This window comes from Hevea brasiliensis, chromosome 9 (genome assembly GCF_030052815.1).
Source record: "Hevea brasiliensis isolate MT/VB/25A 57/8 chromosome 9, ASM3005281v1, whole genome shotgun sequence".
Classification (NCBI taxonomy): domain Eukaryota; kingdom Viridiplantae; phylum Streptophyta; class Magnoliopsida; order Malpighiales; family Euphorbiaceae; genus Hevea; species Hevea brasiliensis.
Genome location: NC_079501.1, coordinates 17,308,081 through 17,322,479, shown reverse-complemented (window position 1 = coordinate 17,322,479; position 14,399 = coordinate 17,308,081). Strand labels below are relative to the sequence as shown.

The window sequence follows — 14,399 nt, the reverse complement described above, 5'->3', positions numbered from 1 at the left end:
TTTTAAATTATTCATCGGTATAATTATAAATGTGCCGCTTTTCTGTAAGTTTTAAGCTTTATTTGATATAATTTTTAAGAAGTAAATTTTTTATAAATATATATTGAAAATAAGAATAAATAAAATTTAATTATAAAATTATATTAAATATGAATTATATAAATTTAATTAAGTTTTTATATTTTTAATTATATCATATTAAATTAAAATTTTTACGTGACGTGTCAAACATGGCGAGGCAAAGGCACAGCATAGCCGTTCTCTCTTCTCTCTCTCCCGCATACCTCCACCTCCGCTACGTCCTTCACGAAAACAAACACACCAACCTCTAATCACCGCCGTCTACTTTGTCCACGTCACCGATTCCCAACCCTCTCAATCCAACAGTCCATATTCCTCCCATAATTAACCATCCACCCTTAACCCCTAACTCCCCTAACCTTAGCCCAGAGGCCCCAGACCCAGCCAGTCTCCGAACCACGAGCCCAAATTTTATCCTCGACTAGCCCGCTCTTAGCCAATAGGAACTCACAATATAAACAAGAGAGAGAGAGAGAGAGAGTAGAGATCAGGCATATGTTTTCTTCCAAGCATGTTTGCTACTGTGAGAAAGGAAGAGAGAGAGAGACCTTACATCTGAAAATGAAAAATTAATTAGGGTTTAAACGGTTCAAACAGATAGCTATTGATCCTTGTTCTGATTCCTAAATTTAGGGTTAGGGTAATTGGCTGCTTCACGGGTTTCATTTCTTCTGCTTCTTGTTCAGTTTGGCTATGAAAAATTTCCTCTGTTTAGTGTCATAGAGTGCAGATTAATTTCTTATTTTATGTGATTATGCTTTGAATCTTTCCATTGAGAGAGGTATATTGGAGAAAGATTCATCGTTTTATACGTGTAGAGCAATTTATTTGGTGTATGAGAGAGAGGGTTTCGTTTTTGATGGATGAGATCTGGGAGCGGGCAGTGGAGACAGCTTTAGACGGCCAAACGGACCACGCTGCGGCTCGAACCCTAACCCTAGACGGTGCGGTGAAGTGCGTGCAGGGTCGGCTTCCTCCACCGACCCTTTTGGAGAAGTTCGAGAACCTCCAGCAACTCTCCATCGCCAATATTGGAGTCTCGTCACTTGAGCAGTTCCCTCGGCTTAGGAACCTTCAGAAGCTTATACTCTCTGATAATCGAATAGCTGGCGGGCTTGAGTTCCTCGTTGAGGCTGGCCTGGACTCGCTTCGGGACCTTGATTTGTCCAACAATCGCATCCAATATATCGAGGATCTTGCCCCACTGGCTCAGTTAAAGCTCATTTCTCTTGATCTTTATGAGTGTCCGGTCACCAGAGTGAAGGATTATCGATCTAGGGTTTTTGGATTGATCAAATCGTTGAAGTATTTGGATAAAATGGATGCAGAGGAGAATGAGAGACCTGAATCTGATGAGGAGGAGGATGAAGAAGAGGATGACGAGGACGACCCTGGGAGTGGCGAGATTGATGGAGAGGAAAGGCCTTATAGATTGAATAATGGGCATAGTGAAGGGGTTGAAGGGATTGTTGATGTCGATGAGGATGAAGAAAGTGATGCAGATGAGGAGGAGACGGAGACTGCAAGGCGGATTAATGGGCCAAACCAGAATGGGTTTAGAGTAGCAGCTGTGGAGGGAAGAGATGGCGGAGAAGATGATGATGAGGTCGATGAGGAGGAGGAAAATGAATCTGGGGAGGAAATTGATTATGAGGAAGGCGATGATGATGATGTGGTGGAGGTGCACGGGGTTGAGGATAGTGGTGATGAGGAGGATGGGATTGAAGATGAGGACGACGATGATGATGAAGATGATGATGATGAGGAGGAGGAGGAGGAGGAAGAGGAGGTGGACAATGATGAGGTGGATTTTGCAAAGCCAGAGAGCACAGGAAGGGTAGCAAGCACAGAAGGGGAGATTGATGGCCATGAGCAAGGAGAGGATGATGGAGAAGAGGATGATAATGGGGAGACTGGAGAAGAAGAACAGGGTGTGGATGATGGTGGAGAGTTTGAAGAAGAAGAGGTGAGATAGTCTTGGCTGTAATTAGGTCCTTATTTTAGTTTCCGTTTGCTATACATGTGCTGTTTAGTTAACTGATTGATAGCTTTTGTCTCTCAGTATTTTGGAAAAAGTGGGGTGAGTTCGGAGCTGCTTACAGTTGCAACCTCATATTTGTTATTGCTGACTTGATTTCTTGCATGTTAATATTGCTGATTGATTTCTTGCATATTATTTGCTGAAATTTCTACTGATTAGTTAGTAGTCTTGTTATGGGCATAGCATTTTTTGAGAAATCTACTATTATTTATTTTGCTGCCTTATGGGATTTAAGGTGACAGGTTTTGCCTTATGGGATTTAAGGTGACAGGTTTTCTTTGTTGATTGTCTTGTTAGTAAACATGAAGTCCTTGTTTTGACTGAGCATACCCACGACATAGTCAATGTGGTAAAGGGTCTCCAAATAATGGAATTGTAACCTGCTGTTTTTTAATTCAAAACAGTCATAGACATCAAGCACGTGTAGGATGATAAGATGCAATCCAATGCCTTCTGTTTTTTAGTAGCTACGATATGTAGCAAGTGAATTCTCGGAGAGCTGCCTTGTGATCTGCTCTACTGTATCACCTTTTCTATATTTTATCATTTCCTAAATGTGGTGTAGGAAATGATACAACAAATGTGCCGTGTTCTAGTACAGTTGCACCAATTGATTGAAGAACTGAGTTTCATTTGAAGTTCTCTTTAGTTTTTTTTTAATAGCTAGTGGATAGCTTGTTATAATACAGTTCATGCCTTAGTTTTGAGTCCCTTGTGATTATGAAAGGACTTTCTGTTTACTAGCCCCACATCTCTTTTTGTAGTGTTTAACACGGCCATATTCATGTATTGAAATGCAGTTGTGTATGTAATCTTTTCTGTGTAGTGGAGCTGTTTTTAGTTATTGATGCTACAAATACAGTAACGTATCTATTGCCTGTTTAATAAATTGTCTGTTGTCATGTGCTATGTTTTGTTCATTTTTCTATTAACATGACGTCTCAATTTAGTAACTACTTGATGGATACTTTGCTGCTTAGTGCTTTTGCAGATTTATTATTATTATTATAATTATTATTATTATTATTATTATTATTATTATTATTATTATGTTTGGCACTTGTGTCTATTTGGTTAATTTTTTGTGCGTTGTTGTTGTATTTTTACTTTCTGGGATTCATGTCTTGCTAATTTTTGTGATATACCTAACTGACCTGGATATTTTCTCTATAATGGCAGGATGAAGAAGATTCTGGTGCAGGATATTTGGTTCAGCCAGTGGGGCAGGCTGTAGTGCATGATGCTGGAGGTAGTAGTGACATGGAGCTAGCAAATGAAGAAGATGATCATGAAGGGGAGGAAGAAGTTGAAGATGATGAAGTCCAGGCGGTGTCATCATCATCTCACCTTAAGAGGAAGAAAGATGAGGATTTGGATTTGGACGAGGATGATGGTGAGGATGATGAGGAAGACGACGATGTTGTGGAGTATAGCAGGTCATCGAAAAAGCAGCGTTAGTTGTTATCAATCTGACGAGTCAAAAAAAAAAAATGTTTTGTTAAATGCCTTGAAGCTTGGAAAGTCATCGAAAAAGCAGAGCAGCGTTGGCTGTTATCAATCTGACGAGTCAAAAAAAAATGTTTTGTTAAATGCCTTGAAGCTTGGAAATAGAGAAACTTATTAGATAGATTGTTTGGGTAGAATGGTAGTAGTGATTTTGGGCAACGTTCGATGGTGAAATGATGAGGCAAAAGGAATTGTATGTGTTGGGTGGAATCATATGTTAATTCAAAAGGTTGTTAGTATCTTTGTCCCGCTAGCCTTTCTCATATAGCCGTTAGTGATGGTTATTTCAAAAGGTAGTTATGAGTTCACCGCCCATTATGTGCGCCCCTCCTCCCCCTCGTCAGGGTCTATTTGAAAAGTCGAGTAATTGGAGGGACAAGAGGGGAGCAAAAAAACCTGTCTTTGTTTTCCTTCATTTTGCCGAGCTGTTTTGAAAATGGTCGAGGAGGAAACTAATAAAGGCTCATTTTCTTTTTGTTGGTTGGGATCCAGTGAAAGTTGAAGTGGGCTTTGAGAATTGTGGCCTTGGCTAGAATAGCTAATAGGCGCTAAAGCCCTTTGTTTGGCGCCCTCTACAATATCAGCTGGGGGAATGGGATATGTTGTAGCTTGGTAGTGTGTTTTGCTAGGCAAGGGAGAAGGGGCCTCATATTTTAAAGTAATATAATTATTTTGAAATTTTATATGAATTGAGTGCGAGCGAGAGCGATCCCATTGTCATACTTTCTACGTACAACGTTAAAAAGTACCTAAATACATTTTTTTCTTTTACACTTTTGAGAATTTATTAGAGGGAGGAAAATAAAGAATTTTTTTTGGTTATTTTTTTTTGTGTTCTTATTTGAATAAAAAGAGAAAAAAAAATAAAGAAAAAAAATATGATAAATTTATAGTTTTATTTAATATATTTTAAAAAAATAATATTATGATTTTAATGTATAATTTTATATTTTTATTATTTTTTAAATAAGGATTATTTTTTCTCTTCTCTTTATTTATTTTTTTTTTTTAAAAAATGTAAATCACAATTTATTTTTTCTTATTTATATTTTTTTCTCTCTTTTTTTTCCTTTTTTCTGTATCCAAACAGAGTGCCGGGGAGAATGATAGTATCTCAATTCTAAATGCTTTTCACTGTTAAAATTTCTGTTATTAATTTGTACTAACTCTTATTTTTTTATTTAAATATTATATATATATATATATATATATATGGTCCAATTTGTTTTTTTTTTTTCTCAATATTTTTAAAAAATTAAAAATATAAAAAATGAAAGCAAAACATAAGAATATTATATAGTTGACTAGTATTTTTATGATGAAATGCTACTTCCATTAAAAATATAATAAAATTACATCATGAATGATTAAAGTTTTAATAATATTAAAACTATTCAAATAAATTTAAAAACGTCACTTGATAAAATGCCAGTTCATGAGTTATATGATTATATCCTGGTAATGAGAAAGACCAACTGCACGAATGAAGCATAAATCCTTGAAATTTGCAGTTCGATAAGTCTATACCCAGGCTATTTCCGAATCTCTCTCCGTGCTGGAGTTTATGTACATTATGTTGGCAGTTTGATTTTGCAATGGCAAAAGGAGTTTATATTATTATGTTGGTAATTTGATCTTGCAATGACAAAAAGACTTTTTAGATCTCATACAGTTATTCTTTTAGTTAAATGAGTCATGTTTAATTTAGTTTATGTATTCAAACTTCTTATGATTAATTTTAAAGTTAAATAAATTATTATAAATTTAGCCGATCCATTAATGTCACGACCCAACCTATGGGCCGGATCGGCACTAAGACCTGGACTAGCCTAAAGCCTCTGAGGCTCATAGTAAGTCTAACTATTCCTCAACCCAACTCTAAGGTCCATTTGGGCCCAATTTTAAGAATTCAACCGGATAGAGTCTGGCTATAAAATAGACATTTTAACGGTGAGTTTTTGACTCACCCAACCTGTAAACACAATATATAATCAATTGGGGAGCTCAGCTCACCCTCCTCATAATCAAATTATCATAAAAATAAATGGGAGCTCAGCTCACCCTCCTCATAATCAAATTATCATAAAAATAAATGGGAGCTCTGCTCCCTCATCCAATCCAACTATATATGCATTTAATAAGTTTACAGGTCCAACATGCCAATTATATTGCATGCTCAATCAAATAAATATTTCTAACACATGTGAAAATTCTAGGAGTTAATAGAATTATACAAATATTACAGACATGCGAAAAAAGAAAAGCAGGTTAACCACAATAATGAACAGGAGTGAGCATTCGACTCAGAAAGTAAAATATCAATTTTAACCATAATCTCTATAGCCATCTAAAGCTAATGCACCCTGTAGAGTGAAATGCAATATCGTCATAAATTTTCATACAAATCACATCAAAAAGATAATTTGGAGCGCTCACACACTCAACACTGTCAAACAATACATATATGGGAGCTGATCCCCTATAAAACCCTATTAATCTAACCTCTCGCGGTGAAGATCTCAAGCCGGACTTTCGCTTAATAAACCAATACGGGGTCCTAGCGAATAACTCAAGCCGTGTCTACCCCGAAGGACCAGGTCCAGCGAAGAACTCAAGCTGTGTTTACCCGTCTTGTCCATATTCAATACCATACCACACACACGCCACGCCACACACTGCTCTAAATTACCACAAGCAACATCCATGGCACTTTAACAGTTGTAAATGCAACATAAAATGTGCATAGAGTTTAAATACATAAATACATATTTATAAGTGATATATGGGCATGCTTGAACATATAATAATGTCGAAATTACAATTAAAATTAATATTTTACTTACAGACTTAACCGCAGTCACTGTGGCGGCTGGGCGGAGAAGAAAAGCTGTCCCGGCTCACCTGACAATTTTATTATAATCATTTAATAAAGTTGACTCAATACAAACTAAGAAAAAGACCAAAGATGTCCTAAGTCGCGCCGAAAATCTGACAGAATCTCTCATATACCTAGAACCTACCAACCTGCAAAAGGGCTTAAAACGTACTTCTATATCCACAAACCATACACCCACAACTCAATCATATCACACAGCCCCTCTGAGCCCATTCAAACAGTCATCAATCACAAAATGTAAAATTAAAGTTTAGTCTTTATAATTGACCCTTTTTGCAAAAACTACCCAAATAAGCTCTAAAAATTCTAAAATTTTTCCTTGCGGTCCTTAGCAATATTACTAAGCTAATGCAAAAAGAATCATAATTTTCTGAGCTACCATGAATATTTTATGGATTTTTAATCCCATTCAAGCACTAGAAAATTAAGAAAAAGTAAGGTTCGGGTTTACCTATGCCGATTCTGATCTCAGGAACCCGTTCGGAACTTTTGACAATGGTGGGGTAGCTAAAATCTCAATCCAATTCCGAGACTTTTTCGGTAGCTTGTCTATCTAGTTGGAAATTCACAGACCGGGGTAACTGTCGAATTTCCGCAAATTGAAGGTACCTACATGAAGTCCACAACACGGGGGTTAGTATATAATTTTTACGAAATTTTCTAAACTTATTTAATGCTCAGAAAAACACTACGAAGTTTCGTGGGACCCATCGAAAAACAGTGTTGGAAAATTTTGAAATTTACATTGCCGTGCAGCTCTCAACGAGTGGAGCGCTCTGGTACTCTCGATTTTATCTTGGGGTTAACGGTTTGCAAGAAATCTAGCCCAAAAATCGAAATTGGCTAAAACTTCCCGAACAAAAATTGGGCAAACCACTCGATGGATTTTGATGTTCTTGGTGTCTATGAAAAGCTCTCGAAGTGTAGATGGTGTTTGACACAAGACCCGGCTCAATCGGTGGCCAGATCGACCCGAAAGCTGAAACGGCGCGCTGCACGTCGCGTCTCTTCGCATGCCGTTTTCGACTGCCTGGAAGGCCGATCGGTGGTGGGGGAAGGCTGGGGCGGGGCGGCGGCTCGGCGTGGGGAAGAGGGAGGAGAGAGAAATTGGGAAAGAGAGGAAGAGAGACAGGACACGCGCGGGGAAGAAAGAAAAGGAAGAAAGAGGCCAGTCCGATTCGACCGGTCCAATCCGGCTCGGTTCGATTTGAGATATAAAATTTTAAATTTTTACTTTGCCTTGGGATCGAAAATGAGGTCCAAAAATTCCGAAAAAATTATAGAAAACTCAAAAAAATTCGTAAAGTCCAAATATATTTTTAGTTTTGCCACATGGCCTTTAAATTAATTTTTAAAAATCATCAAAGTTTCATAATTTCAGAAAATCAAACCCGATTTCTAAAATCCGAAAATTTTCAAATAATTTCCTAAAAATAAAATAAAATATTAATATTACTCACAAAATAATAAATTTAAAAATTATGGGTGTTACAATTTAAATCATCTAATAATTACTATTATAATAAAATAAGCTATTATTAATTTAATTAATATATTCAAACATCTGATAATTAGAATTAGAGTTAAAACGTTGCACATTTATATCAAAAAAGCTTAATCTTTGTCACATGACTTACACGTGATGAGCAAACATTTAATTTACGTTCATTTTTATATATACCTAATAACTAAACTTTCTATTGTTTACTCACTCTCTCTGTAATTTAATTATATTAATAGAAGATATGATTGAAAATATAGGTGTTGTATAGTGTTATTGTTATTCAACATGCCCAATATTGAATTAAGTACTTTTTGGCATGCCTCGTGATGGATACAAAAAAGAAGAGTTTCAAACACTACATGACTCAGTGGCACTGGACATGTTGGACTCATATTTAACAGAACACACACAACGTTTAGTGGGATTTATAAAAGTGAATTTTTGATTGATATGAGCTTAAATGGATTAATTAAATTGATAAGGATTTATTAGATTCTAATAATAATTGTCAAGAGCTGAAAATAATTTTTTACCTTTTACAATCTATATATCTATATAAATATATAAAAAGTAAAAAGATATTTTCATGATATTGTCACGTTATATTTTTCTTAAAGAAATTACCACCTATCACCCTTCATAGATAACTATATAACTTTCTTTTAATCAAATTATTTAATTTTTTTTGTCACTCTTTATATAATTTTCTTTTAATCTAATTATTTAATTTTTAATAATTTGTAAAGATTTAATTTTCCAACTTCAATTTTGTTAATTACTACCTCATTTCATCTAAATTTCATTTAATCATAGAATTAATAAATGTTAACCCTAGTCAATTAAATAAATTATCATTTAATTTTTAAAATTATACAAAATTAATCAATCAAATTTTATATTTTAAAAAAAATTAATTAATTCGTAATATTTAATTTTATTTTTCTACAATACAAGGAAGGAAAGAAGTAGAAATGATAACAGGTCGAGTTTTTATAGATATCTAATCAAATCAAATCCTGATAAGACATGCTTGTTTTGTATATAATCGGATTTGTGGTAGTTTTCGGATTTAAAAAATAATACCTGTAATGATTTTGGGTTTGAATTTTACATGTTAGGTTTCTGTTATCCAAATATGTTTATATAAATACTTAATTAAATTTAAAATATATATTTTTTATAATAATATTTATGAATTTTTATATATTTTATTTTATATAAAATGAAATTTAAATATTTTATGAAATTATTAAATATAAATTATTAATCAAAATAACTTTTTACATATATTATTAACTAAAATATATAAAATTAAATGAATTCAAATTTTTTTTAATAACAAAGTAGTTGAAAATAAATTTTAATTAAATTTATAATATATTTATATTTTAAAAATATTAATTATTTTAAATTTAAATATAATAATTTTCATAGGCATCTATGTATGCTCAACAAACCCACCCAATTGATGTTATAGCACTAGGCCAAGCAATGCCTTCAACATCCCAATTGAGCAGATCTAAAATCTCCCTTAAAGGAGAATGATACATATAAAACCCATAGTAGAATTCATAATTAGATTAACTAGCTTATCCGTAACTCTATTCGCCTCATGATAACGATGGCCCAACTACACCGTCAAGGCCACCGAAGAAGATCATTGCATTGAGAAATCAAGTTCACAAACCTCAAATTGTGACCCCATCACTAGAGAGCAACTCCAAGACTACCTTTGAGTCCATATCCACCATAACCTTTCTAAAGCCTAGATCCAAGTCATTCTTAAGCTATTGATAAAAGCACAAAATCCAGACTACATAAAAATTGCAAATATTATGTCAAAACCAGCAATCTAAAATCCCTACAGTCCCAGAGAATGCCCCCTCCACCTTGCGCCCCGGATTTCCTTTGGAAGTCTCCCCAGAATTTTGTTTAACCCATCCCGTGACCTTAATCCCATTACACACACACACACACACATATATATATATATATATATTTATGAGCTTTATTTAATAATAAACTTTGTTTCAATATTGCAAAGTTACAAAGTGACAAATTAAAGATCAGAGCCGATTCGTTGTAAGGGGCTGATTGTGAAATTAAGCCAAACAAGGTACTAGGTTGCAGAAAATGGTCAAAGCCTTTTCCCAAGTTTCCTTCTTTAACACTTTTCAAGGGCCCAAATAGCCACACCGGAGAAAACAACACACGCTCTCTCTCTCTCTCTCCTCCCTCCCTCCCTCCCTCCCTCCCTCCCTCATCGTCTCGATCACCAACTCCTGTCGATCAATATCTTGCAGAAGGAAAAAGAAATCAATTGAGGTACGATTTCACAATCTCTCTGTTTCTCTGCAAGATTTAATTCGTTACAGTGCCTTTCAAGAAGTACTACTCTACTACTACATGTTTCGCCGTTGATCATTAAGTTAATGATGATTGTGACTCTTAATTTTGCTTATTTTAACCCCCTTATTCGTGAAGAACTAATTCAATCAAAGTAGCTCAATTTCCACTGCGTAATCTCTTATTGATCGTGTCAAATTTCATTGTTTCTGTGTTTGTTGATTGTTTTAAAAAGTCTGTTTGATTTCTCAGAAATGGTTGGCAAAATATGGGAATTTTAAAATGCGTTAGGGTTTTTTCTCAACCGGCATTTTGAGTAAGTGATATCATGTGCGCCTACTTGCTATATTTGATTTCTTGAGCTAGGTAAAATTCTTTTTTTGTCTGTTTCGACTAGCGAGTTGTGGGTTTGTCTGGCTATAATGCAGATTCATGATATATGGACAAATGCCAGATAAAATAAGTTGGAAATTTGAAAATTTTTTTTGCGTGTTTCGAGGACTTCAAAACTTGAGCTTGATTAATCATAGTAGGATTTACTAGGATTTGACTCACTGGGTGTAGTCTACAAGGAGTGTTCAGACTATGCTGGTTGAGTGTATCCTTTACTTACCAGTAAATTTTAAGCCTCATTGTATGTTTTTTCTTTCTGTTTTTTTTTTTTTTTTGGTCATTTTAATTCTTGAAAGTTACGATATTATCTATATATAGTTATATACAAGGCTTGCTTCTCTACTTTTGAGGGTATGGAATAAGAAATTTAGTTGAAAATTTGAAATTGTTGATGCTTATTTTGTTCTGTTCATTTATTTTTCTTAGATTCAGTGTGGTAGGCTGATTTGGAAAAAGTACCGCGTGGCATTCGCTTGAAACTAGTTAACAAAGAAACTTCACTTATGAATTTAGGGCTAGCAGTTTTAGAAAAAAAGATAGTAGGATTTGATTAAAAGATAAACTATTAGGGACTTAATTGAAAAGTGTTATAAAGTTTTTGCAGTTAATGTTGCTAATCCTACTAAATTTTTGTGAAAATAGGAGATTTTTATGGACAAGTTCCTATAAGGTGCAACGCTTTGAAAAGGCATGAAGAACCAAATTATATTTCCTATTTTAAATCACATTTTATGTTTTCTATCAACATAACTTTTCGGATGGACTAGATAATCCGTGCTCTCTGTTCTCGCAAGCACATGCATGTTAGGGGTTTATCATTTGCATATTTGTAATTAGTGGTTCTGATAAATGAGGTTTGGGTGCAGTTAGCAACTGGTTTCAAATTTTATTTGGAAGTTAAATGGATCGAGGAAAGAAACCTACCACGTTCTTTGCAAACAGAAATAACAAGATTTACATGGACCTCAAAGATATTATTAGGGAGAATACTCTTCGTTACCTTCCGGCTAAATCTCTCCGTCGATGCACTAGTGTTTGTCGGGAGTGGAAGCTTTATATCTCAACTCCTTTCTTTGCTCACAGCCAGTCGAATTCTTTCCATGATTTGTCTGGCTTCTATTGTCAATCTCATTCATCCCAGCCATCATTTATTTCCCTTGACCCAATTGCATATGGGGTTCCAGACCCATCTTTGAAGTTTTTGCCTGAACCAGTTGACATTAGGTGTTCTTCCAATGGACTTCTCTGCTGCCAGGGTCGGACTGGATACAAAGCCTATTACATCTGCAATCCTGTTATCCAGCAGTGGAAGAAACTTCCTAAACCTGATGCTAACCATGGTTGTGACCCCGCCCTTGTGCTCGTCTTTGAGCCTTCATTACTGAACTTTGTGGCTGACTACAAGCTCATTTGTGCATTTCAATCTGATCTGGATGGATATGAATTTGATATTTATTCATCTGCTGAAGGATCTTGGAGAACTTCTGGTGAGATTTGCTTTGGTAATCGGCAGATTGTTCCTAGTACAGGTGTTCATGTTGATGGCATTGTTTATTGGCAGTCAAGGAGTACAATTGTTGCTTTTGATCTGACGAGTGAGCGGTCAACTCTCATTTATTCCTATTCATCTGGTTCTCTGGGTAAGGTGAATGGGAAGTTGTGTTCTGCTTCCATACAAGGTTCAAAATTAACAATAGCAGAGCTGTCAAATCCCTACACAAACACAATGCAAATGCATAGCAAAACAAGAGCATGGTCTGTGAAAAATGTAACTTTAAACGATTCAGTGTTTGCTGGTCAGACTGATCAGAAAAGTGTATTGTTTATCGGTGGTAAAATTGTGGTGATACGATTGGGGAGTACACTCATTTCCTACGACACGAGGACGAATGATATCAAACAATTGGCAACTGAAGTTGATTATGATCCAAGAATGATTCCCTATGTGAATAGCCTTGTTGAGGTATAGTTTAGTCTCCCTAAGTTAAAAATTTGACATTGTGCAGTCATTGCTGGGGGTCTTGGTTTGGAACTTTTCAATCTTTATATTCATCAGAACTTTATCTTGGGGTTGTTTATGACTTTCTAATTTAATATCTACTTATCCTTTCAGTGCCAATCCTGATATGAAAGTGAACCGAATGGATTTATTTTCTTTATGCATACACTCGTTTATGTATATTCATAGTCCGTATTTGTGCATTTAGTATCTATTTGTTCTTTACCGAAACAATCTATTTTTGTTCACAGGGTTGAAATTGAAGTTGAAAATGTAAGTCATATTTTATGGCATTGATATCTTCTCCACTTCTAAAATTGGCTTTAAAGTTGAGGCAATTAGAAATTCAACTTCTTAACGATGGCCTTGGATGGTGAGATTTTAGAAAAATAAATAAAGAAATATAAATTCAAAATCAAATTTTAAACCAAAAGATGACGGCACTTTCTAATTAAAATAAATTTTAAAAATAATAATTTTAATATTAAATAATTATGTTCATCATGTTGTTTTTTATTTATTTTAATTAAAATAATAAATTATTTTTAATATTTAAAAATTAAAAAATATATTTTATTAGATAAAAATTTATTTTACAGATTAAATTAAAAACTTAATTTTAAGTTTAATTGCTCTTTTCTCTATTAAATTTTCATTGGAATATGTATCATGACCGAAAGAATGCTATGCAGAGGTATCACTTCTAGGTACTACTGTAAATTTTCGGGTTTGCTTGGTTCAACGGTCGGTTTACTACGGTTAACAATTAATGATTAGTGGAAATTTCTAAGATGCATCAAGGCATATAAATTATTTTACATTTTCAACTAATTAAAAATTAAAAAGTCATGTTTTATAATAGAATTTAGGGCTAATTGTAATATATATATATATATATATAATTTTTTAATTTTTGTAATAAAATTTTAAAATTTACATAATTATCAAATAAATCTTTACGTTTGATTGATATTTTAAATTGATTCGGTCGTTAATAAATTATTAATATATTTCAACAACTAAGAAATCACAAGTTAAATTTTGTATTATTTTTTATTTTTATTAATCAGTGTATCATTTTAATTATGCTATTCATTGAGCTGCATCATTCTTAGTGATTTAATTATTAATTTCCTCAAACCCTCTAACTTTCTCCTAAAAAGCATTTCTTTGTTGAAACAAATATGTCAGTAATAGGGATGGCAATGGATAAGATACCAGCGAAAATTACCCAACACAAACCCGAATCTGATTAATATTATCAAAACCTGAATCCATCTCAAACCTGATTAAAAATTATTATCAACTACCGAAACCCATTTCAAACCCTATTATTATTACCCGAAAAGAACCCGAATCTGTTTAATTTTATATTTTTTAATTAATATTTTGTATAAAAAATTATTTTAATTAATAATTTATATTTTAAAATTTTAATAATTTCATAAAATATTTAAATTCTATTTTATATAAAATAAAATATATAAAAATTTACAAATATTATTATAAAAATATATATTTTAAAGTTAATTAAGTATTTATGTAAACGGGTTTGGTTAATAGATACTCAACATATAAAACCCGAATCCGATCCGAACCTGCCACTGGTATTATTTTTCAAACTCGAACCCAT

At 33.8% G+C, this 14,399-nt stretch overlaps 2 protein-coding genes across 2 annotated transcripts; both read left to right on the top strand.

The window, feature by feature from the left end:
- Positions 1 to 550: 550 nt before the first annotated feature.
- LOC110665028 (acidic leucine-rich nuclear phosphoprotein 32-related protein) lies at positions 551 to 3,867 on the top strand. The gene is made up of 2 exons (XM_021824982.2): positions 551 to 2,047; positions 3,302 to 3,867. Exons 1-2 carry the CDS (start codon positions 917 to 919, stop codon positions 3,578 to 3,580), a joined length of 1,410 nt encoding a protein of 469 aa, XP_021680674.2. The 5' UTR covers positions 551 to 916; the 3' UTR covers positions 3,581 to 3,867.
- Positions 3,868 to 10,048: 6,181 nt separating this feature from the next.
- On the top strand, positions 10,049 to 12,886 carry LOC110665027 (putative F-box protein At3g23950). Its single transcript, XM_021824981.2, has 2 exons — positions 10,049 to 10,353; positions 11,634 to 12,886. Exon 2 carries the CDS (start codon positions 11,669 to 11,671, stop codon positions 12,734 to 12,736), a length of 1,068 nt encoding a protein of 355 aa, XP_021680673.2. The 5' UTR covers positions 10,049 to 10,353; positions 11,634 to 11,668; the 3' UTR covers positions 12,737 to 12,886.
- Positions 12,887 to 14,399: the final 1,513 nt, after the last annotated feature.

Bases quoted from the DNA above. Each gene is read 5' to 3' on its own strand.
- LOC110665028 (XM_021824982.2), top strand. From the start codon at position 917: ATGAGAGAGAGGGTTTCGTTTTTGATGGATGAGATCTGGGAGCGGGCA. The intron at 2,048-3,301 runs GTGAGATAGTCT...CTATAATGGCAG, and splicing joins GAGAGTTTGAAGAAGAAGAG to GATGAAGAAGATTCTGGTGC.
- LOC110665027 (XM_021824981.2), top strand. From the start codon at position 11,669: ATGGATCGAGGAAAGAAACCTACCACGTTCTTTGCAAACAGAAATAAC.